Raw genomic sequence first — 23117 nt, forward strand, 5'->3', positions numbered from 1 at the left:
GTTTAAGTTTGACCACCTTTTGTAGCGATGCCTACGTGTCTAATTTTGAAGTGAGAAGGGAAGTAGATCTAGAGTTACCCTGCTGAGGTGACACAGTCTGCTAATAAACACGCTTGGTTTGACCGACTGGTAACTCTTATGTAAGCGTGGTAGACAGCGCCATCTTTAAAAATCATGTAATCTGGCAGGATTAATGGGACCTGGTTGAGAACAGAAATGGGGCCTGAGTGAATTTTCTATCGCCTCCTAAACTAAACAGATTTCTTACAGTTTCCGATTGAGTCAGAGTTGCAATTCACGTTAACATTAAGGCTGATTATGAACCGAATAATTCTACATTCAACAAATATTCTGTGTTTTAAAATACATAAAGCCTTTATTCACTATGTAGGAAACACAAAAAGCAGCTTTTTCAAAACTTTTCTGCCATTAGCACCCTATCAGAATAAAACAAGCATAAAAAGCAATACAATAACTCGTCAAATCTGGACTGTAATATTCTGTGCTAATTACTAATTCTTTAAAACACTGTGATTTGTTAAAGCTTTAATGTTGCTTTCCCAAAAAGATTGCTAAAATCTCTTCTACATTCCTCCAGAACAGCGTACTACAACTAAATACTATAACCAAAAGTTATTAATACTCTTGGAATATGTCAATTACACCAAAACATTTCTTCTGAGTGGAAGTAAGATAAATGTTTTGGAGGGATTCAGTCAGAGTCCCAAGTAAAGATTAGGGTAATGGCTAGGAGGCCATCCAATACGAAGATAAATCTTTAAAAATACGAGTGGAAACATGCAAAAATCTGATCAGACATTTTAAAAATGTGGCTTTTTGCAGTAAAGATCCATTTATTATTCAGAAGGACAAGATGTCTCATTTGTGGTGAATACAATTTTTAAATCTCTACTGCATTAATAATTTTGACCTTAACTGTACATGAATAAATACACCTGAAATATTAGTCAAAGACGTCAAGGTATAAAAGTGATAAAACATCACAAATTGTTCCAATCCAACTGCTTTTGAATTCAGGAAACTTTCTACCTTCTATTTTTGGCTTTTACAAAACAACAATTCAATCCTAAAGATTAAAATGCACCACAGTGGTCTGGTAGAAAGGCTCAAGCCCCCCACAGAAAACATTTTGCAAACAACGAGAGAGCAGGTGACCTCACTGATACATCCACCAATCAAGATGTGAACAAACATGACGTCGTTTCTGTGACAACGGAAATCCACCACATTACACAGCCAGAGGCAATTTCATAAGACTGTGGGAATAAATCTTTTTCCTCTTATCCCAAAGTTATTAAGGTACAATTATATAATCTTTTTTTCAAGAAATGACTCCTTAGGTAAGGAAGCTGAATCATAAATGTAACAGTGGACATATTTTGAGAATATATGTTTAGGCACAAAGATGGAAACAAGCAAATCAGAGCAGTGTAATTCAGCCTACTGCCTACAGCTTTATTCAGTAGTTATGATTTCATCACCCAGCTCCTCCCAACTGTTTGATTATTTTTAAACAACACTCAAGCTGTAAGCCCAAAGTTGGGGGCTTACTATATTTATGTAAGTGTTTGATTGTTTGAGATTGTTAACTATGGTGGTCCAGAAGGGTCAACAAAATGCAAAAGTGCAAAAACAAAAGTCATAACACAGCAACAAAAGCCCCAAAAGAAGTAATGTCCAACCAGCAGAAAGCTAAAGCTAACCCAGAATTTAGGCTGAAACAGAAGGAATGCTAAACCAGAAGTAGGCTAATGCTAAAGAAAAATTTAGGCTAAAACTGAAGTAATGCCGAAAAGAAAATGTTGCTAAAACAGAATTATTCTACAATGGAATTCAGGTTAAAACTAAATTTATGCTCAACTTAGTACCATAACTTCTGCTTTAGCATAACCTCTGTTATGGCGTTTTACTGTTGTGTTTTGGCTTTTGCATTTTATTGACCCTTCTGGAACCCGGTACTGATCAGATTGTGGTGTGGTTGCAGTAAACAGAAAAACAGAAAGATTACAGGTGAACTACTTCCCACAAAACAAGAGACTGCCAAACCTCTTCAGAAGTGGTGGCATGTTGCACGTGGACACACGGAGGTCAGAGGTCCGAGACGCAGATGGGTTTAATGTTTTGTCACAGACAAAAATCGCCCACTGATCCCAGTACAGACAACCCAGCATTCCTTGCATACAAACACCCACAGGTCAGGATGGGAGGAACCCTGCATCTGCTGAGCCGTAAATCAATAAAGCACCTATAGAGCTTATGCCGGACCCTGACCCGCGGGCCACTAACAGTTTAATATACACCACACCTGTCTCACTTTGCAACTGGCATCTTAGTCACAGCAAACATGAAGGGGCTTTGCTTTGGGGTTTTTTCCCTTCCACTGTGTATATTAAAGTAATCCTCGGTTAAATCCAGGACGGTGACTTAAATGTGTGCACATACTGGAAACTCTGAAAATTTAACTTGAATAAATGGACCATCTGGCTCCTCATTTGTGCCTGCTGTCTCTCTGCGTCTTTTCTTCTCCTAAAAACTGGTTTGGTCCAGAAGCTTTTAATCTGTCTGAGCTTTTCAAACATATTACTGGCTTTCTTTTTATTTTATTTTTTTTTAAACCAAGACAAGCCAACTCTGTATTTTTCTAAATTATCATTTCAAAAAAATTTGGGAACATTCCCTGGAAGCCTTTTTAAATCTAATTTGTTTTTCTTTGCATGAAGCGGGAGACAGTCGGAGCGGGACTACAGCTAATTATCCTTCGTCCATCCAACGTGAGCCAAACGCTGGTCCAAAACCAAAATATATACAGTTTTCAATCAGCCCTGAAACCCATAGAACAGCTCCACATTTAAATAAATGAGATTCCGCAAACTAACCTTTATTTTTTTAAACGAATATTTAAATACTTTTACTCAAAATACATTTTTTTTTTACCTTTTGCATAAAAATTGATTATGTGCTCCCTCATCCACAGTGCCCTGCAAAAGTGTTGAACTTTTCCACATTTGGTGAATTTAAAACTGAGAGCTTCTAAGTATTTTATGTGACAGAGCAACACCGATTGAAAACATAATTGTACAGTGTGAGGGAAAGAAGAGATGGGATGATATGTAAACATCTGAGCAGCGCAGCTCACCACTGTGTTCAGGCCACTTTACTCTGAAATCGCTAAATGAAATCTAGGGCAAAGCCACTCTATTAATAAACAGAAAACATCTGTCTGCACTTTTAATCTCAGCATAAATCCAGCTGTTCTGTAAAGGCTCAGAGGTTTAATAGAGAACAACTATTAGTCTTTGTGCTTCACTGTTCATTTTCTTTTTTCTTTTTTAGAAAAGTAGCAATAACACAACACTTAAACAGTGATAACAAGCACTAGTTACAATGCTTGAAGGAAATACAGCAAACATGGGCGCAAACGTGCTCTGCTCAGATGAGACCAAAAGTTGAACTTTTCAGTCTGCATGCAAAACACTACAAGTCATTCGGTCTGCATGCAAAACACAGTCATGCCGTGAGGAAAGTTTTCCTCCTGCAGGGAAAAGGAAACCTGGTTGATAGGAGGAGGGATGATAAATATGGTCCAATCCTAGAGAAAAACCAGTTACAATTGAGATTGAGGTGGATGTTTCCCTTCCATCTAGGGTTGGACAACATGGTTGAAAAACAAATCATGACATGAGGGTTTCATGTCAGTCAATATTGATAATTACTGATTAGGTTTTTGTTTTAAATATCTGGTGACGTGACCTTTCCTGTTTTATCCTCCGTTTCCCTTCAAGCTGTTGCATTCATTTTCTCCTTATTCTCCACAGCATTGATTTTTGTTTTTATTTATAAGCAGTTTTGAAGCACTGTGGAAAACATGAGACTGCTGCTGCGCAAGTTAGACAACACGTTGTTGCTAGGCAACCAAAGAGTGAGTGAGTTAGTTGACGCCACTCACCGTGAGAGGTTGAATGGCTAAAGTTTTTCCTCTGCCTACATCCCCCAGAATGCATCAGAGTTCATTGAAATGACTGAAAAGTCTATCTATTGGTATTGATTACATCATATCTATTGCGATATATATTGCTATTGATTTATTGTCCAGTCCGACAACCAACAGAACAAAAACCTTAAAAATATAGTCAGAGCTGCAACAGAATAGTTCAGGTAAAAGTCCTGATCTAAATACATTTGAGAATCCAAATAAGTAGCAGCTAACTATATAACTATATATAAAAATCACAATTGTGTTATATTTTATGTTGAAATCCTAATAAAATAAATTAAGTTGGCAATGTCGCATGAATACCGTTGTAAAGGACTGATACAGGAACTTGTGCTGTGAGTAGGTGACCTGTAAATGTGTGCTACACACCGGACTGAGAAGATCCATCCTGTTGTGTAGAACCGAGTTTGGTGGGGACCCTACCTGAGGCAGCCGGATGTGTTCTTGAAGACGGTGGTCCACTCCGCGTCCCGGGGCTTGGAGTCCTCGTTGGGTTCGTGCTCCCATCCCGAGTGAGGGATTATGACTTCGTTGGTCATGGTCTGCAGCCCGTGGTTGATGATCACCATCTTCAGGGGTTCGTAGGACGACAGATTCCAAAGGGTACCTGAGGGGGGCGGCAGAGAGGAGAAACGATACAGACATTATGTAAGAGCGAAGAGCCCAATTAGACAAAGTATGATTGTGAGAAAAAGGAAGAAACCACTGAAGATATATTCAATGACATTTGACAAAAGGTGACGTTAGGGAGGATTAAGGTAGAAAAAATGGGGAAAATTATCAGAATGAAAAGTGCAAAAAGAGGTAAAGAATGAGAAAAGAGATGCCAGGCAGCCAGAAAGGAGGAGTGGAGAGAATCGTCGACAGAAAATGAAAGTGATGCAACGTAGTGAAAGCTCAGTAGCAGACAAAGACAAGTTGAGCAGACTTCACGACTGAAATCAAAATCACATTTAGTTCTGTCTTAAACCACCCACAAACTGGACTCACCACAATGTCATATATATATAAAAGAAAATCACTAGGTGAAAATTTCACTGAAAACATGTTCACACTCGCACCGTTTTTTCGCTTTAACAGAGCTCATATACGTTAGCCAGCTTCACTACCTCGAGCGCTACTGTAACCATTTGTTTTGTAGATGCTGCGTGCGTCCAGATTATTCTCTCCCTATGAAATCGGCACCGAGAGAGATTTTACGCATCAGTCACCTTCCAAACAACACGAAGGGAGAAGCAGTGGCTGCACATCTAATCACAGAAAAATAACCTCCAGCCTATTTTACAGGAAATAAAAACAGCAAAACAAAACAAAACAAAACAAAGGAGGAGGGAACAAAAAAAAAACACAGAGACATGCAGGAAACTAGATAGAGTTTGCTTTCCACCAGAGAAGCAGGAAGATAAAGCTTAGTGAGAGAAGAAATATTTGCAAGTCGCAGAGACAAAATGTTCTGTTCCCCGGGGTTCTAACACACGCTGCAGCGATGGGACCTCTAGTTTGGAAAACAATAACGTATATTAGATTCACACAAAGATATGGATTATGACTGGAAACAGGTGGGTACAGAGGAGCTGGAAGGTCAAAAATATTCTGGTAATCTTACAAGACTGAACAGAGTTCATAAGCACTGCTGGGTAATGTCACTGTAACACCCGATGCTGTCAAAGTAGTTACTGTGGGAAGAAATGAGCTTTTCTCAGCATCAGTGAGGTGTTTAAGCAGAAATGGAAGAAGCTTTTTAAAAGGGAACTGCATTTTCTACTTCATATTGAGATGATCAGGCTGCGACATGGAGAGAGAGAGCTAAACTTCAGCAGGTAACAGGAAAACTCCATGTTTCAAAGCAGAGCAGCTCTGTTTGGACGTTCAGCCTGTCCGTCTATATGCTAATAATTTGGATTTGAAAATATCAGCAGGTCAAAAAAAAAACCAGGGGTTCAAAACAGGCCACATATCAAAGTTTTATATGAATATTTTATAGAATATTCAAAAGCTTTTTCTGTCATTGTTTCCATTGTTTGTGGGGTTTTTTTTGTCCCGTCAAATTCAGTTAATACTTTGACATACCTACAGTCATCACCGATAAATTAGAATATCTGTTCTGATGAGACTCGTTTGTCAGATCAAAAGTCCCTTTTGAAAATATCCTAAAAGCTGGCATTAAACATACTTTACATTAAGCCAACACTTCTGTATTAATATGTTTGATAAAAAAATGTGTTATGTCATGTTTTCATCAACTATATGTGAGAAATCATTATAATTAGCAGAAATTAAGGCTTTCAAATGTCCACCTGTAAAGTTTATCAATATAAGGTGTTTCTGAAATAAATGGATTTTTCAATAATACTCAAATTTATGCAGTGGCTCTGTATGTTGCAAATGAGATTTAGTGTCAAAACATGACAGTACTGGCATTTAATCCATCTCTATTGTTCCCTTCATTGTATTACTTTAAAATTTGGAATGCAAACCTAAAGTATAAGGTTTCTACATATTAAAAAAAAAACAAATAATTTGTCAGAAACTAAGGTTGATAGGGAAAAAAACGCAGTGCTTGCCTGTCTCCCTCTCTTTGCCCCCAAGCCTCATGCTTCAGAGAAATAACAGCTAAGAGCTGAAGTATTAAGATTAAACATAGATTCACACGCTTGTGCATATGCACATGCAGCCGTGCTCAATGCGTGTGTGAACGCACGTCCACAGACGCCCGCGGTGTGCGGTTGTGTTGTGCAGTTGAACAGCCGACCATTAGCAGAGCGCTGAAGCCGTCGTGCATTCTGGCACGGCTCTTTAATAAAGTTCCTGTACATTTTCCAGACGGTCAGTATTTCCTCTGTGCAGTCGTGCTCAGACACACACAAGGAAAAAAAAAGAAAAAGAAGCTGGACTAAAAATAACTCTGAATGTGTTTGAGAGAGACTGTTTTATTTGCTAAAAGGTTTGTTGAATGAATGAATGCATACAAATAGACAAGTTAGGATAAATACGCATTTTTCTGTCATTTTTTGGGTCTTTACTCCAACTTTGTCATCAAGCTAAAGAACATATCTGTCAAAAAATAGACATATTCAAAGAGTGTTATTTTTTGGGAAAACAACATATTAGCAAATGAATGGAGCAATTTCAGTAACCCTCGGGAATAAAAACTTAAATTACTGCCTGACGGACTGTATCCAGGGGCAAATTATTCCCAAAGCACAACACAACCAAAGCTAAAGTAATTACATTGCTGAATAATTGTGTGCTTTGTTCATAGTAAATTTAATACCTCTATAATTCAATATCGATTTATTTTTTTTACAGCACTTTTGTGGTATGTTTAACTTGAGCATATTGATATGCTTTCATCAGCATAATTAAAGCTTTGTTTGGACATAAAAACACCAGAACTGTGTTCATTTGTTGAATCTTTTAAAAGCAGATATCTGTCCTGAATCATCCTAATGTTGCAGTAACATTATAAACCTATTTGTAATGAATGCATTACAAATAGGTTTATAATGTTACTGCAACAACAGTAACATTATAAAGCTGTAGAAATTATATTTTGATGACAAAATAAGATTTTATTCAAATTATTTGCAGGAGCTAAGCTTCAAAACCATAAAATGTCTTCCAACACTCATATAAAGTGGTAGAACAAAAAACATTTTTACTCTAACAAACCATTTAAAAACCTGCATGACTGTTTCTGGTAAACTAATGCATTCGTTAGTCCCAGATGTTTTGCTTCAGTAATAATTCTACACAGATCCAATCAGTAAGATCGGTGCTAGACAGAAAGTACCACTGGGCCGCTGGGTCCCAATTACTCAACCTTGACTTTTTTGCTTTTTTTTTTTTTTTTTTCCAATCATGAAGCTTCTCATCACATATGTAATTAAAAGAGTGATAGGTTTTCTAATCTTCCTGTTATATATTCTCTCTTCCTTCCAATGTCATTCAGTTGTTACCCAAAGTGGAAAAGAAACATAAAAAATGAAGCCTGGATACCAACCTAGAATAAAATGATAATTAAAGTAACTGTTTCCTACCTTGCCATGTAGGTTTGGGTATTGAAAGATGGATGTTGTGTCGGAAAGGAACATGAGAAAAGACAGTGGATTTAGCAGCATATCAATGCCTGTCGCATCTTTGAAGCATGTGTACGTCATGGTTGACGTTCCCCCAGTTTGAATTATGCGTGTTTTTTTATATATATTTAAGGATTAACTGATAATCTGGGAATTAAATTTTAATGCTGCATTAGTAAGCCCAATCGGTCAGAAATTAGCAAAGGTAAGCATAAAGTAGGTGATGTTGTCAGTTTCACTTTCAGTTTTAGACATCAAGTATAACTCAGTGAGTAAATCACTATTAGTACAGAGTCACACGAGATTAAGTAGTTTTAATTAGTCATTGCTATGATATCTGATCATGTACATTTTCCAGTAGTGAATCTACCTATGAGCTAGATAGATCTGCTGTTGTTGTATCAACCTTCCAGATCACTCAGGTCTTCTGGTTCTGTTCTGCGTCTACAGAATCAAAATTAGAGAAGCAGCATTCAGCTTCTATGCTCCACAAATCTGGAAAAAAAAACTTCCAGAAAGCTGCAAAGTAGCTGAAACACTGAGTTCCTTTAAAACAAAACTAAAAACCCACCAGTTTCCAGTTGCCTTTGAACCATAATAAATGATACACTGATCAACATGTGATGTGTGTCATTGATTTTGATGATAGGACTTGATAAAAATGTAATTCTTGTTCTCAAACTGGTGACTGCATGGTGCCATTGTGACTTTTGTGTTGTGCTGTGAAGCACTTGCTGAACTGCCTTGTTGGTGAAATCTGCTGTACAGAAAAAAATATTGAAACTTGATTGATACGACATGAGGGAACTGCAGAACTCATATTGTGTAATTTCTCCAGATGTACAAAAAGTCTGTGCCAAACTGGATGTTGTCACATCAGTGTAATTGTATTATTAAGTGCAGACAAAGATGATGTTGAAGTATGTTTACCTAAGGCCCAGCATCTTCTAATATCTTTGACAAACAAGGCACAGACCCATTAATGTGATAAGGACAATAATGTTGGCCTTTCAGTCCAGCAAAAGTGTATTTACTCTCTTTCCATCAACAGAGAACTAGACATTTAGAAAGATTTAGAATATTTGCCTCAACTCTTTTGGATTTTCTGACTGAATGAGCATAGACAACGTTGAGAAAGGTTCTCCAAGAACAACAAAGAGTCTAATTTAGCCAGTCTGGTCATAATAATCACCGAATAGTCTGAAGCGTACACTGTGGAAAAATGTTTTGGGTGGCAATTCCCAATAAATCCAGGTTCCTACAACTCAGAAGCTAGTTGCTGATTAATATGACATTTTTGGATCATGGTCAAGAAACTATAAAAAAAAAAAAAAAAAAAAAAAAAACAATGAGAACTTATTAAATAAACTTGATGTATTTCATAGGAAAATACCTCAGTATATCATAGAAACTAACTAAAGTGTGTGAAAAACTACATTTCTGCCCATCCCAAAACTTTCTCCTACAACTGCAGTTGACTACTTGGCATAGTCGTCGTCCTTTTTCATATACCAACAGGAGATGCTCCAAATGCTATATTTCTATATTACCTAGACACACTGAACTGCTAACTGTGCAGCTGTACACATGGCTGAGTAAGCACCAGTGCAGAAACTGCCTCAAAGAGCCAGACAGCTTCACTTCAGCTTCTAATGTTAATTTAAACATTCCAGATGGAGGCTTAGAGCTGTGAGGCACACCGGCACCACACTAGACTGCTGTCTGTGCATCACTTTTATTCCTTAATGACAGAAAAACTATCGTGCATGATATAGTGAGGCTATACAGATCAAACAGCTTGCGTTATGAGCTCACTTTAGCGTGTGCTTTTTAAAGGTGCAGATGAGTATTAAAAAAAGTATTTGTCTCTGCCAGAATAAACTCAAAGGATTCTGAGTCAAGACGATCTATAGCGATTTATAACAAATACTGAAGGTCTGAAGATCAACTCCTCAAAGTCTTTAATGGCATAAAGGAACCTTATTCTTTTTTTTATTGGCCATTTGGGTCTCACAGAACTCTCTAACATCCATAGAAAGAAGATTAATGAACCATTTTCCAAAGACAGTCAAGGAAATCAACCAGGTCAAATTGTTTTTCGTTTTGGCTTTTAAGCAACTCATGACATTACAACAGTCTGGTCAATCAAAGTGATTGATAAAGGCAAACTCCCAGCATCTTGGTACGCTGCAGCCATAAGTTTTATGACGAGTCGAAAAAAATGTATACCTCCAAATCAATGTCACATATAAATGTTGATTTTAACATTTCTCAAAAGTATGTCAGTCTAATATTTAAGGATTGCCACTATAATGCTTTACCTTATGATAATATACCAGGGTGCATTTGGATCTGCTGGCTGTGTTCAAAAGTAACTTTTTGATACAGTCTAACTTTCATTTGATGAATTAAGTACTCAGTATAATGAAGAACTTGTACTTATTCCTCCTTCCCCACAACCGCCAATGCTGTTAACACATTCAAGGCATCTAAAGATGAAATGAACATGAAGTGTTCCTTTATGATGATGATTCACTGGTGTTCATCTCCAATCCTCAAACTTCTTCATAATTGTGTTGTCTGTCTGTCCCTTTATTATCTTAAATAATCCCACAATGCAAGCTTATAAGACAGCTGAATTGTATGAGGATAATAATGGGACATGTAAGGCAGTGAAACAGCTAAAATGACACCTTTGTATAATGATTCAATCCAAACTGAAATCCAGGTGATCCTTTCTTGTACTCACTGTAACATTCAGTCTGTTGTAGCATATATTTGGAATTGCTGAGGTTTTAAAACGGAAGTAATTGTAGAAACATTATAATATATATATTATATATAATATAAAAGTCACATACTGTATGAGATTTTACAGCTTAGAAAAATAAACTAGTTTTAACAGATGTTTTCAAGATTCTGTGGTCTATGCTGAAGTTAACTATACCAGAGTTTTGAGGCAGACACAGTGAAAGCGTAGTTGCCCCCACATTTTAATCTAGATTTCATCATATCCAAGAAAAAGTGTCATGTACACAAAAGTTCCCTTAAAGTTAAAAAAAAAAAAAAAAAAAAAAAAAAACCATCAGATGGAGCCATCCCAAGTGACACCATGAAATCCCACTAATTGTATCTTCTATTTTTATGATTCTCATTTGATGCTATGGTACTTGACAAGTTTATGCCGGTATCTACCTAATTAAAAGGAAATATAAAAATCCGGGCAAGAATGTAACAACAATCAAACATTCATATGAGCTGTGTGAGCGCTGGTATTGTGACAGATAGCAGAACATTCACGCCTGCCTGCCAGGCTGACAGCTTGATTACGTTGTGTCATTAGCATCAGATTGTGACAGGCAGTGTATTCAGTGTGCAGTCAAAACAGAGTGAGCGCAGCACCAAGATGATCTTTTTACACCATCATCCTGGTCACAAACTGTGCATAAAATGTCTACTCCATATTTCCGGCGTGGCAACATGATCCATGTTTTCAGCGGACAAGCGATAAACAGCACGCCAGTAATCCGCAAGATACACCTTCATCATCTTCGCCGTTTGTTAATATATTCCACCCTACCATGAAATTAACTGCATGATGGTTTAATTAACTCGGTGCCAGAGTGGTCCTGTCTCAACAGTACGACGGCAGCATCCGTTTCAACTACACGCATCAGACGGATTTTTTGAATTCGTCGATCTTTAAATCGCTGCTTTCAACGGTTCGGATGCGGATAAGGCAATTTGTAGAAAAGAAAGAAAGTGAGGAGTGAAAAGGTACCAGGAACCTTTTTCTGCCAGAGATGACGCATAAAGCGACACGTGGCCTCGCCAATTCTTTCCGTCCCGGCTGGTTGGCTGTCACCTCCAGTGTTCCGGCTGAAATACTGCTCAGTCCGCTGGAATCAGTCACCTCTACGCTGATCACATAAGCCTAAGGGGAGGAAAAGACATGTCTTTGCCGTGGCGGCGATCCATCAAGTCCGACAGGCATACAGCCCACTGACAGAGTGTTATTCAGGATGACAGAGCGCCGTGGAAGTGACGATCTCCATCCAGCGTCCTGTCGCTGTTTCAGGCCAGTGACTCTGGATCGGGTTTAGTCAGTTTGCTGTCCTCTGTCAGATTCTGAGAGACAGACGCCTGAGGGGAGTCCTGCCGTCTTCCAGGCACGGCTGACCCGAGGCAGAAACACCCGACCAAGCACCCGGTACAAGTGCACAACTTTGTAAATGTGTCTAATAGCTCACCTTAAACGCATTGCAGGATGAAAACTGTAGAGAGTGCCGGGGATGGCATCGCTTGTGAAAAATTCAGAGCTGCTGAATGATAGATAAAAGTGTTCAAACTGGTGTTGCACTTGCATAAATCATGACACCAACTGGGGTTTGGAAAAAGCGACAAAAAAGAAACTAACAAAAAAGTAATTGACCTCTCAATGCTGGTCTTATATAAGCATTTTTTTTTCTTTGTAAAATAGAGTCAGGATCTACAGTTTAAAAGACTTCACAAGCAACTTTGATAACCCAGTCAGACCACTTTCAAGGTCTGGAAGTGCTGTTCCTTTCTGATTTATTAATGCTGTTTATCTGCTGAGGAAACTTCTCAGGGGTAAACAGCCAAACCGGGTCGCACCGGTTTCCTTTCAAAACTAATTGAAAAACAACAAAGTCTTATTGGAAGCATGAAAACGGTGGTGTTGTGATTTCCAATTAAAAGGCCAAAATTCATCAAAGGAAGTCCGTTTGTCTTCCAGTCCTCAGTTCTTGCCTTGTTTTTTCCTTTTTACGTCCCGCCTTGGCTTTTTGTCTCTGATTGGACAGGCTGGAAAGACGGCGAGTGGGACTGGGAAGGGGACTGGAGCTGTAGCGGGGGCTAATTAAATTTTCCAGGCACCACTGGCAGACATGTTGCTCTTCAACCAGAGCTATTAACTTAGTTCTGCCCATTACGGTTCTCCTCCTCTCCTTCTGCTCTTCACCCCTCCTGCCATCCATCAACGTCACAGTGGCAATGAGGGTTGGGGGACGCAGTTTAGCAAAGGGGATGCAAAGTGCATAAAAACCGAACAAAGATGGAGACCTAAACATGCGGACTCACGCTATTGACTATATGCATACTCTCATACAAACTCGTGCATAAATGTGTATAAAGAGATTAATTAATTAAGTAGGAGTGATGCTGCCACTCCTGTACTTCATGGTTGAGGTGGTACTTCCACTTTCTTCCAATAAATGGAACAATAGCCAGCATTCCAGTTTTAATTGCATCAGTCTCCAATAAAATAAAAAATAAATAAATAAATAAAAGCTCTAAAATGTATCTATAATTGAGTGAATTTTCAAACTGTAATCTGGCTTTTTAGGTCGAACCTTCCTTCTTTCTGAGTGGCATTTCAGCTCATGTTGGTTCAGGATTATTTTCACTACAGATAACGAGTCTGCCACCATGCTCACAAGGTTTTAGGTATTGCTCTAGAGTTGATTTGGAAGTTTCACACAAAAAACTGTGTAATTAAGAATAAACACACATTCAGTGTTATATATTTATGACAAAAAAAAAAGTAATCCAGGAAATCACAATCAAATAATCAAAACCACAGGAATTGGATGCGGCTTCACTAAAGAACGTCTTAATTAGCTCTCCTGCAACAATTTGACAAACGTATTACTGTGAAAGAGTTTTAGTGTTCATCACAATTCTAATAAAGGCGTATCAAGTTGGCAACAAGGTGATGAACAAGGGGAAGCTGAATTGTTACTTGATTGCAATTGTCTTTTTCTATTTTCATTAAAAGAATAGCTGAAAATTAAATTCCAATCAATTCGTTTTATTATTTTCATTCATTTAATTTAAGATAAGTTGATGTTAAATAACCTGAAGACAGCAATCAGGTCCAATTCAGACGTCATCCATCTTCAGTTATTGATTTCTCATGTCAAATTTCCTTGTTTGTAGTCTCATATGAGCAATAAAATCTGTAGGAAATGCAGCATCAATCTGCCTCATGATCTCACTTTTCACAAAGGAATCTGCTTGAGGCCACAAGCAGCCCAGAGGCTGCTGAAACAGGAAAACAGAATTACTCTGAAAAGTAAAACGTTCTAGAAATATAAATGACTTGTCTGCATGTCTCGTGTGTGTCTGTGTGTGTGTGTGTGCGTGGATGTGTGTGTTGGAAAATGAAACCACTAGGTTCCTTCCACGTCACCCATTTCCACTAGGAGAAAACAGAGCGGTTTTTGCACAGGGCTGTGCATACTTCCACAGCAAAACCCTTAAACATATGAACTAAGAAAAGGAGAACCGTATTTAAAAAAAAAAAAAAAAAAAAAAAAACAACCTTGAATTATATTTAATTGCAGAAAAGCACGGCCAATTCCAGACAAGTGGCTGGGGACGCAAGCTGAGCCTGCATTGTGAGGAGCTGGTTTCCTGCGGAGCAATGGCCACCTAAAGCACGATAAAGAGTAAACCAGCAAGAGAACGAAAATCACCGTCTGTAGATAATGAATGAAGGAGAGGGGAAGGAAAAATTAAAAAAAAAAAAAAAAAACCAGAGACTGAGCGTGGGAGGGCTGAATAATGAGTAAGAGAGGGGGAGAAAAGCCTCCTTCCCTTCCGTCCTCCTTGTCTTGTGGTGAAGGGTTATTTTTAGCTTCAATAGGGAGCAACACGGTGCTGTAAAGGCAATCATTTCTGCAGCAGCACCGCCATCGCTCACTGCTACATCTCTGTCAAAACAAAGGAGACTCACTTATGCAAACACTCAGGCATGCATGCCCACAACGGTTCGTAAAGCGCTGGGATTATAAAGACTGGCGTCAGCGTAAATAATAGCCTGCATGTTTGTAGTTTGGGGTGACAGTCGCACAGATATTCGTATTATAATTCTGAGTCTGAGCTGTTGTCAGTGCTGGAAAGTTAACGTGACGACGACGTTCCTCCCCCTAAAGAGCATAAAAAGCAAATCCATTCCCCTCCTCCTTAAATTTCAGCATGCACTCAGTGTTTTCACTTGGCACCTACTTCACAAGGTCTGGGTATCTCACTTTAAAGTGTCTCATTTTTCACACGAGTGCACCGGGAAAAAAAAAAAAAAGAAAAGAAAAATCTCTTCTCATCTCTTCTCAGATGCCATAGTGTGTGAGTGTGTCAGGTTAAATCAGCGGGAATAAACTGAACCCACACACACACACGCGCGCACACACACACGCACGCACGCAAACACACGTATTTCCCAGCTGATTTCCACCGGAGCATCACTTCTGATTCAATAGCTTCTCCAAGAAGAATTAAAACGTCTTCGGTTATCCAATGCAGATTACAGACTTTTCTATGGGGACCAATAATTGTGTGCTCTTTGTTTTTCCTGACGGGAGATCTTCTAGCTTCCAGTCCGTCTTTCTGCTTACAGTACAGAACGCTGTGGCTTAAGTAATTAAATATCACCTTATTTGTTTCCACACACCGGCTCGGTTGGAGCGCCGTGGAGTTTCTGTGATCAAATCTGCTTCCAAAACTCGGAGCTCAGGTCATTTACAGAAACGTATCGGCTCCACGATTAGAAGAAAGAGTCATTTGCAGCTATATAGTCACACTTATTTCTTCCTAGCAACAAACTTTGATTCATGTAGCTTATTGTGAAAGAGAGAAGGAAAAAAAAATATCAATCTCGCCTGCAACACAAACCAATCACAGAAAGTAAAAGGTCTAAGCAGATATATAGATGTTAACATTGCTGTATTGCTGTAGCAGTGCTTCTCAATTCCAGTCCTCAGGGCCCCCTGCTCTGCATGTTTTAGATGTGGCTCTATTCCAGAACAGCCGATTCAGATGATTGCATGACCATCAAGTACTGCAGAAGCCTGTTAATCACCCACAGATTCAATCCAGGTGTGTAGCAGAAGGGAAACACCTAAAACATGCAGGACAGGGGGGCCTGAGGACCGGAATTGAGAAACACTTCTGTAACGTAACAAGTTTGTATCAATAACTAGGAGCACAGTGCGGCACAGAATATAAAAGATATGGCAGCCTACTGGAGAGAAATAGACAGGACTGCCAAACTAAAGAACTACTGTGTAGACATAAGGCTTCAAAGAGTAGACAAGAAGGAAAATATGTAATGTCAGTGCCAGTCGACTACACACCGATTAATCGTGGGGTTTCTCTTTTCCAAATTTATTAAGACCTTTTTCAACTATTAAACCTGGACCCTTTTTGTTTTCACTTTGGACTCTGACAAAAGGGCCCAGCAGTAACTCCTGCCGTTGGAGCAGAGTCAACCGAGTTCTCGCCAAGAAACCAAGAGCGAAAGAGAGAGTCTTTAACGTGCAATTAAAAGTTATGATTTTTAGCCTATTGATTCTGTTGCAGCAATTTCACTTTGTAACGACTATGTGAGCTTCGATGGCATGGTAATGTGCAGCTGTAGCAAACTGGAGAGAGATTTGCCAGACACACAGTTCTGAACGCCTCTGAGAGGAGAGAAGAGCGGAGACGGATCCGGTGGGGAATAAAACCCCTGTTCTTCTCCGTAAACTGATGATCATGCTACAGCGTTTATGCTGTCAAATTGAATTATAATCACAAAGAAGTTGGAGGAAATTTGTGACAGTCACAGATTTTTGATGGATAAAATATGACGGTAGCAATTTCTTCCCCCTCTGAATATAAGTCGTTTAAAACCCAAAAACAAGACTGAAGAATTTACTCTCTTTGCAGCTGTAAGCAGATGTTAATTATTTAAAGAGGCAGTATGTATTTTCCAGGCACATGGTGCCTTTTTATAGCACAATCACATAACTGTTACCTTAAGTTATGAAAATGCTTGTTATGACTTGAAAGCAATTGTACATCATAATTTAACGCCTTGAAATTGGGCCTCTGTCTCTTTAAAAACTAGTGCTTGCAGCATCGTTCCTCTATTAACCCTTGAACAATATTATTACAGGTGTTGCACTGAGAAGCAGCTTGTACAGTGATGACACAAATGTGCACCTGCACCAGGTGTTTGCTAATTTCTGCTGGCTAGTCTGAAGGAACTGAGAGATGGAGTTGCAGGCGCCAGGGCCGCCCAGGCGTTTTGCACAACTGAATGGTTGCCATGGAGATTAAAGGATTTCTCAAACATGCATGAATGAATCGAGTTCCAGGGATGTCTTGATGAAAAAATAACATTATAGCACGGTGTAAAGCTCGAAAAGTTTCATTTTATTGGGAAATATTCCTCTTACCGGTGATGAGTTCTCGGACCTCCATGTCGTTGGTCTTCCTCAGCAGACGGATGAGGGCCGGAATGCCATCACAGTTCTTGATGGCCACCTTGTTTTCATTGTCCTTGCCGTAGGAGATGTTCCGAAGTGCGCCGCAGGCTTTGCGGTGCACTTCGGATTTGGGGTGATCCAAAAGGCTGACCAGAACAGGAATCCCCTTCAGCTGGCGGACATCCTTCTTAATTTTGTCATTCTCGTAGCAGAGGTGCTGCAGATAGGCGGCGGCGTTGGACTTCACCGGATCGATGGGGTGACCCAGCATGGCGATGACCTCGGGGAGATCGGGGTCCCGCCAGCGGGGGTCCTTGCGAATGCTGTCGATGGAAGGTGAACGCCGGCCGGCCATTCGGTCCAGACTGGCCATGCTGCCTCTCTCGGGCTGAGCAAGTGGTGCTGAATACATACCGTGGATGTAAGGGTGGCGCTCATCAATCAGCTCTGCCTCAATGGGGTCATCTGGGTACCCTCTGCAAGATAACAGAAGAGAGGACAGTCAAGACATGTTAGATGGAAGAGGTAAATGGAGGGCGACTTGATTTGTCTGAGAAGAATCAGACAGCCAGGGAACAGGCTAGAAGAAAAGCCAACGGAGGTGAGACTCACTGACTAATGAGGGGAAAAGGTAGAGGAGAGGACAAGGTGATCCGATGTTTGGATCTGTTCTCATCAGGTTTGTCAGCGGGGCTCTGATGGCAACCCTTTGCAATAAGCAAAATGATTTGCAGCATTCTGCTCCCTACTCCCTGTCAGCAGGCGTAACAAACATGTCAGACTTCAACAAACATCGGGTTGAAGAGAAAGCGACTAGGAGACAGGAAACGATTGCAAACCAATAGAGACAGAGCAACAACAAAAAAAAAAGTAAAAGCTTTGAGGGAAAGACCTGTGAAGTCTTTTTTTATTTTTTTTAAAGGAACCCAGAAAAAAGGATTTGATATCTCTTCCCCCAGGGGGCAGAAAAAAGAGCCAAGCAGTTCCCCCAGGGAGGACTAGGAGCCCCTACAGTGCCTGCAGGGCTCCCTTTGCTCACAGCTCAAAACACTAGCATGCAGTCACTGAAATGTTAATGACCAACACTCTGGGAGTTCTCTACTAGCATTACCCTCATTAGCAGTTCTCCTATTAGTGTTGGGGACTTAAACAGTACTGAGCTCTAACTGCTTTTCTGGTGACAGAATTAAGGAGCAAAGTGGTCCACCGAGGGGAGGGTGTGGGAGGGGGTCCTTCACTGAGCCGACATTTCCAAAGTCCCTTAGAGTCTGTTCTCTACGGTCCTCCACTCCAAAGACACTGTCATACATTCTTCATAGGAACATGGGTGACTGTATTTGTTTGAAGCCAGCGACAGGAGTGTTTGTCGGCTTTTTTTTTTTAGAACCCTTGAGAAGGCTTCCCAATTCTGACACCACATACAAAGTCAGGGAACGTTTTAAATGTTTTTTTGTTGGTTTTTTTTCTCAAAAAGGCAGAAGAAAAAAAAAAACCACACACACAGTGCTCTGTCATTAGGAGCAAAATTGAAGTGTTGTGTAGCTACACGCAGCATTTAGCATCCCTCCCCACCACCCATCCCCCAGAATGAGACTTGTTTACCCTCATTACATAATCCAGATGGTCTCCTCTCACCATCTTTCATGGTGGTTGGTGGTGTCCAAAGTCGGTTGCCGACGAGCATTTTCACATGGCGCTCCACGTTTAATGAGCTGTATGCTAATTATGTCGTTTTACAGCTTTCTCTGTGGCATTCAGCAAAAACTGGAAGGGGATCAACATGCCGTCTTACCTCGACTCTCGTGTATCCCCCTTTCAAAAAGCCACGCAGTAACATATTGGATTTTGTGGCATTTACTGTAGTTTGTGCATCTCTCTGCCACGGAAATCAATAAGAGATGAACTCCTTCCTGAACAATGTGTCAAAAATCCTAAATCCCTTTTCTGCTGGATGATAAAGAGAGATGCAGTGCCTTGCAAAAACATTGTGGCATCAACGTTTCAAGTCCAGCGTTGGTCACATGTTGACATTTTTGAAAACATTTTACAGCTACAACTCCAAACCACCTTTTGTTCCAGTTTTACCGTGTCGACCAGCTTCTATAAACTTAAATTTCTGGGTGTGCTGTGGCAGCACAGGGGTTAAGCATAACCCATGGATGGAGGCCGTAGTCCTCTATGCAGCCGTCGCAGGTTCGATTCCCGGTCTGACGACCTTTGCTGCACGTCTTTCCACATCTCTCATTACCAACTTTCCTGTCAATTAACCATCAAATAAAGGCCACGAGAGCCGATAAAACCTTTAAAAAATAAAACCTTGTATTTCTGATCATTCTTCAAGACAAATTAGCCAAAGCTCAACCAAACTAATGGACGAGAACATGTAAAGATCAGTTTTTAACTCCTGTGGCAGACTCTTGCCTAGATTTAGCTCTGGACTTTGACTAGGCCATTATAGCATATCAATATACTTTGATATGTTTGATCTAAACTGTTTTATTGTAGCTCCGACTGCATTTTAAAGGCATGTCCCACTAGAACATAGACCTATGCAATAATGCAAGAAAATGTTCTCAAAGATCAATAACTTTAAATTCTAAACATCACTTAATACTGGACATGTTAAATTTCCAAAACAGATAAAAACAACAGAAACAATAAATAAAATGAACTATAAAGTCTCTGTAAACAAAACTGTCCTTCAAAAAAATAGCTGGCTGAGACAAAAGCATCAGAGTGAAGACTTTCGTCATCCAGTTTTTGGTAGAAAGAGAGAAAGAAAAGAGAAAAACAATAAATGATGTAAGTGGAAATCATTGTGCTCCTTTTAATTTATCATGCAATTAATTAATTTATTGCATCAATAGATGCTCGCACAAAAGCTGCGGGTCTCTGTGGCTCCTCATGAGTCACCGTGGACGATTTGGTTACATCTCGGCTTCATGTCCACCTCGCCTGGATTGCCAGTTTCAGTAGATTGGTTGTTGTGCCATACTTGTCCTTTTTCAGATTCCCAGAGCTCCGTGAGATGCTTAATGCTTGGGATATTATTTTCTAACATATCTCTGCTTTAATTTTTCCCACTACTTGGTCTCCTGTGTTTCTTTGTCTTCATGATTATCTGTTCGCTAATTTTCTCTGAAAAACCTCTGGGATCGTCACAGATCATCTGTACCTACGCTGAGAAACACAGAGGGACTCTTTTAATTAAGTAACCTTTAAAGGCCATTGTTGAAGCTAGATTATGTTTAGGAGTATTAGGAGTAAAAGAGCCTGAAGGTAAATTCATGCCATGTTTTCACTTTATTCTGCAGTTTTTGGGGGTTTTTTAATGTGAAAGCTGCATTGTCTTAGTCTAGTTTGTAAAATATCTTAAACATATTTTGGTTGGTAGGGTTGTGAACATGTCGAGATGTGAATGAGTTCCAGAAATATCAAACATTTTGCAAGGCACTGGAGTTGGATCCAAAAGTTACAGAGACAGAATAGCTTTGGGGGTTGTGGAAAACAACGTTTGTGCAAATGCTTCATCCACTTCCACTTCTATGAATAACTACAAACTCTGAAGAAAACAAAGATAGCTTTAATTTAAGTAGAGCTGGCATTCCGAATGCTAACTTTGGGAAGGTTTTTTTTTTTCTTTTGTTTTGTTCTTGTTGAACAAGCTTGCGCCCGCAGCGTAGAAGGAGGGGCAAATCAAGATTCTGATTACAGAACATAATTTGGAGAGAGAACGGCGCTCTGAGGTTTGGCAAAAACACTGAGTGACATGATAGACTGCATGCAAAAAACACCAGAAAATTGCATGTGTGCGTACAGGCGCTGGTGGTTACTAAATGCACCCATGCGTACACTAAGACGTACACACGCACTCGTCACCCAAACCATCACCCAGATTTTTTTTTTTTTGTGCAGGAGAATATTGGGCCTGACAAGGCAAAGAGAGGCAGGGATAACCCGCCACAGGAAGAGCACAGTTCACAATCTCAGAGTCATCGCCGTGAAGCAGACCTGCATACATAAACCGCCACTGCTGTCACTTTTGTATCTCTATTTCTCTCCGGCTTTCTCTCTCATTATGCCCCACACTGTGGTTTTTTTTTTTTTCTTTTTTATACGGGCTTTGTCACGCAGACACATCGGCACACAGATAATATGTACAGTTGTGCGGATCGCGGCTCATTTAGATCCGGGGCCGATGCGGCGGGGCTTTTGGTAAAGCAGGCTGAGTGACGGGAATGTCAGGATTTGCATTTATATTGGCGGCATTGTGCGAACCCGGATGGCTGTATTCAGGGGATGTGAAAGGGCCCCTCTGCAGCCAACACACTCTGCCTGATTATGGCAGATCAACCTCCTCGTGTTAATCGAGCTGCTTAACATCCGTCCTGTTTGGGAGCATCCAAACTATTATTTAGGGGGCCTGCGTGGCCGCATTCATTTTGAGTCTGGAAGAAAGAGACAGTTGCACATCCTCGCTGTTCTCTCTTTCATGGTTCTTCATGTTTTCTCGGCGACTTTCATCGTCTCCCGGCTCGAGCCGTACGTGACCCTGCTCTTCTGCAGATCCATCAAAGGAGGTAAACTGAAAAGAATTACACACTCTGAAGATGTGTGCACCTCATGTGTATATACACACACACACACACACACACACACAAACATACACACACACTCACTCACACCCCTCTCTACTACATTTATGAGCTTTTCACCGATACTCCTTGGGGAATAAATTGGTCATTCTGAGCTGTGAATGATATTGTGGGGATGAGTTTGCAAGAGAAAACATGAGGAAGAAGAAGAAAAAAAACCATCTTGGTTTTTAGATGAGATTTTTCTCAACATCAAAGTGAAGTCTCAGTGTTTCATTTATAATTTAGAGGAAAGGCTTGTGAGAAACCTCAAACATATAGAATGGGATTTGAACTGGTAATATAAAGAACACCTTGAAAAAGGGTCTGGGACTCAGGAGGGAGGTTAAACCCGGGTTTGAAAGCTGGGGTGCCAGTGTAGACAGGATGGGAATGTCCAACTCTGACCAAGAGTTGAGTGAACTTTGGTTCAAACTGTGCAGATGGACCCGTGAACAAAAGCCAAAGACCTTGTGAAGATGCTGCCTGAGGTTGGTAAGACACTGTCACTAGCCACCATAAAGCGTGTCCTGTGCCAATATGGGCTGAAAGACCACTTAGTGGGGGGGAAACCATTTTTTAAAAAAAAAAAAAAAAAAAAAAAGCCAGATTGTGGTTTGAAAATGCAGACAGGGACAAAGACTTTCATTTTTAGAGACGTGTCCTGTTGTCTGACAAAACTAAAGTGGAATTGTTTGGCCATATTGACCATCGTAACATTTGGAGGAAAAAGTGGGATGCTGGTAACCCTTCGAACACCAACTGTGAAGCACAAGGGCTGGCAAAGATGTTGACATATTGAAGAAACATCTAAAAACATCATCCAAGAAGTTAAAGCTTAGGTCTTCTAAACGGACTTGCAGCCAAAGTAGTTACAAAGTGGCTTAAGGACAACATAGTCGATGTTTTGGTGTGGTCATCATAAAGCCCCGATATCAGTCCTATTGAGAATATGTGGGCAAATCTTCCTCCTTTCTGTGGGGAGGAATGGACAAGAATGCTAACAAACTACTGTGAGAAGCTTGTGGAAGGAAACCCAAAACATTTGACTCAAGACAGAGATTTTTAGGCAATGCTGCCAAGTTCATTAATGTTTTGAAGACATTAATAAATAAATCTC

At 40.0% G+C, this 23117-nt stretch overlaps 1 protein-coding gene across 7 annotated transcripts in view; it reads right to left on the minus strand.

The window, feature by feature from the left end:
• Nucleotides 1-4412: 4412 nt before the first annotated feature.
• The window catches only part of arvcfb (ARVCF delta catenin family member b), a 216559-nt gene continuing 197854 nt past the window's right edge, over nt 4413-23117 (minus strand). For all 7 annotated transcript variants that reach the window (XM_015032221.1, XM_015032220.1, XM_015032224.1 and 4 more), the window contains 2 exons: nt 17334-17839; nt 4413-4622 (listed from right to left, as the gene is read on the minus strand). In XM_015032221.1, coding sequence (XP_014887707.1) covers nt 4435-4622; nt 17334-17839 — 694 coding nt within the window. In that variant the 3' untranslated portion in view covers nt 4413-4434. The remainder of the gene's footprint in view (nt 4623-17333; nt 17840-23117) is intronic.

This window comes from Poecilia latipinna, unplaced genomic scaffold (assembly GCF_001443285.1).
Source record: "Poecilia latipinna isolate Pla-1442-1.1 unplaced genomic scaffold, P_latipinna-1.0 Scaffold234, whole genome shotgun sequence".
Taxonomy (NCBI): Eukaryota; Metazoa; Chordata; class Actinopteri; order Cyprinodontiformes; family Poeciliidae; genus Poecilia; species Poecilia latipinna.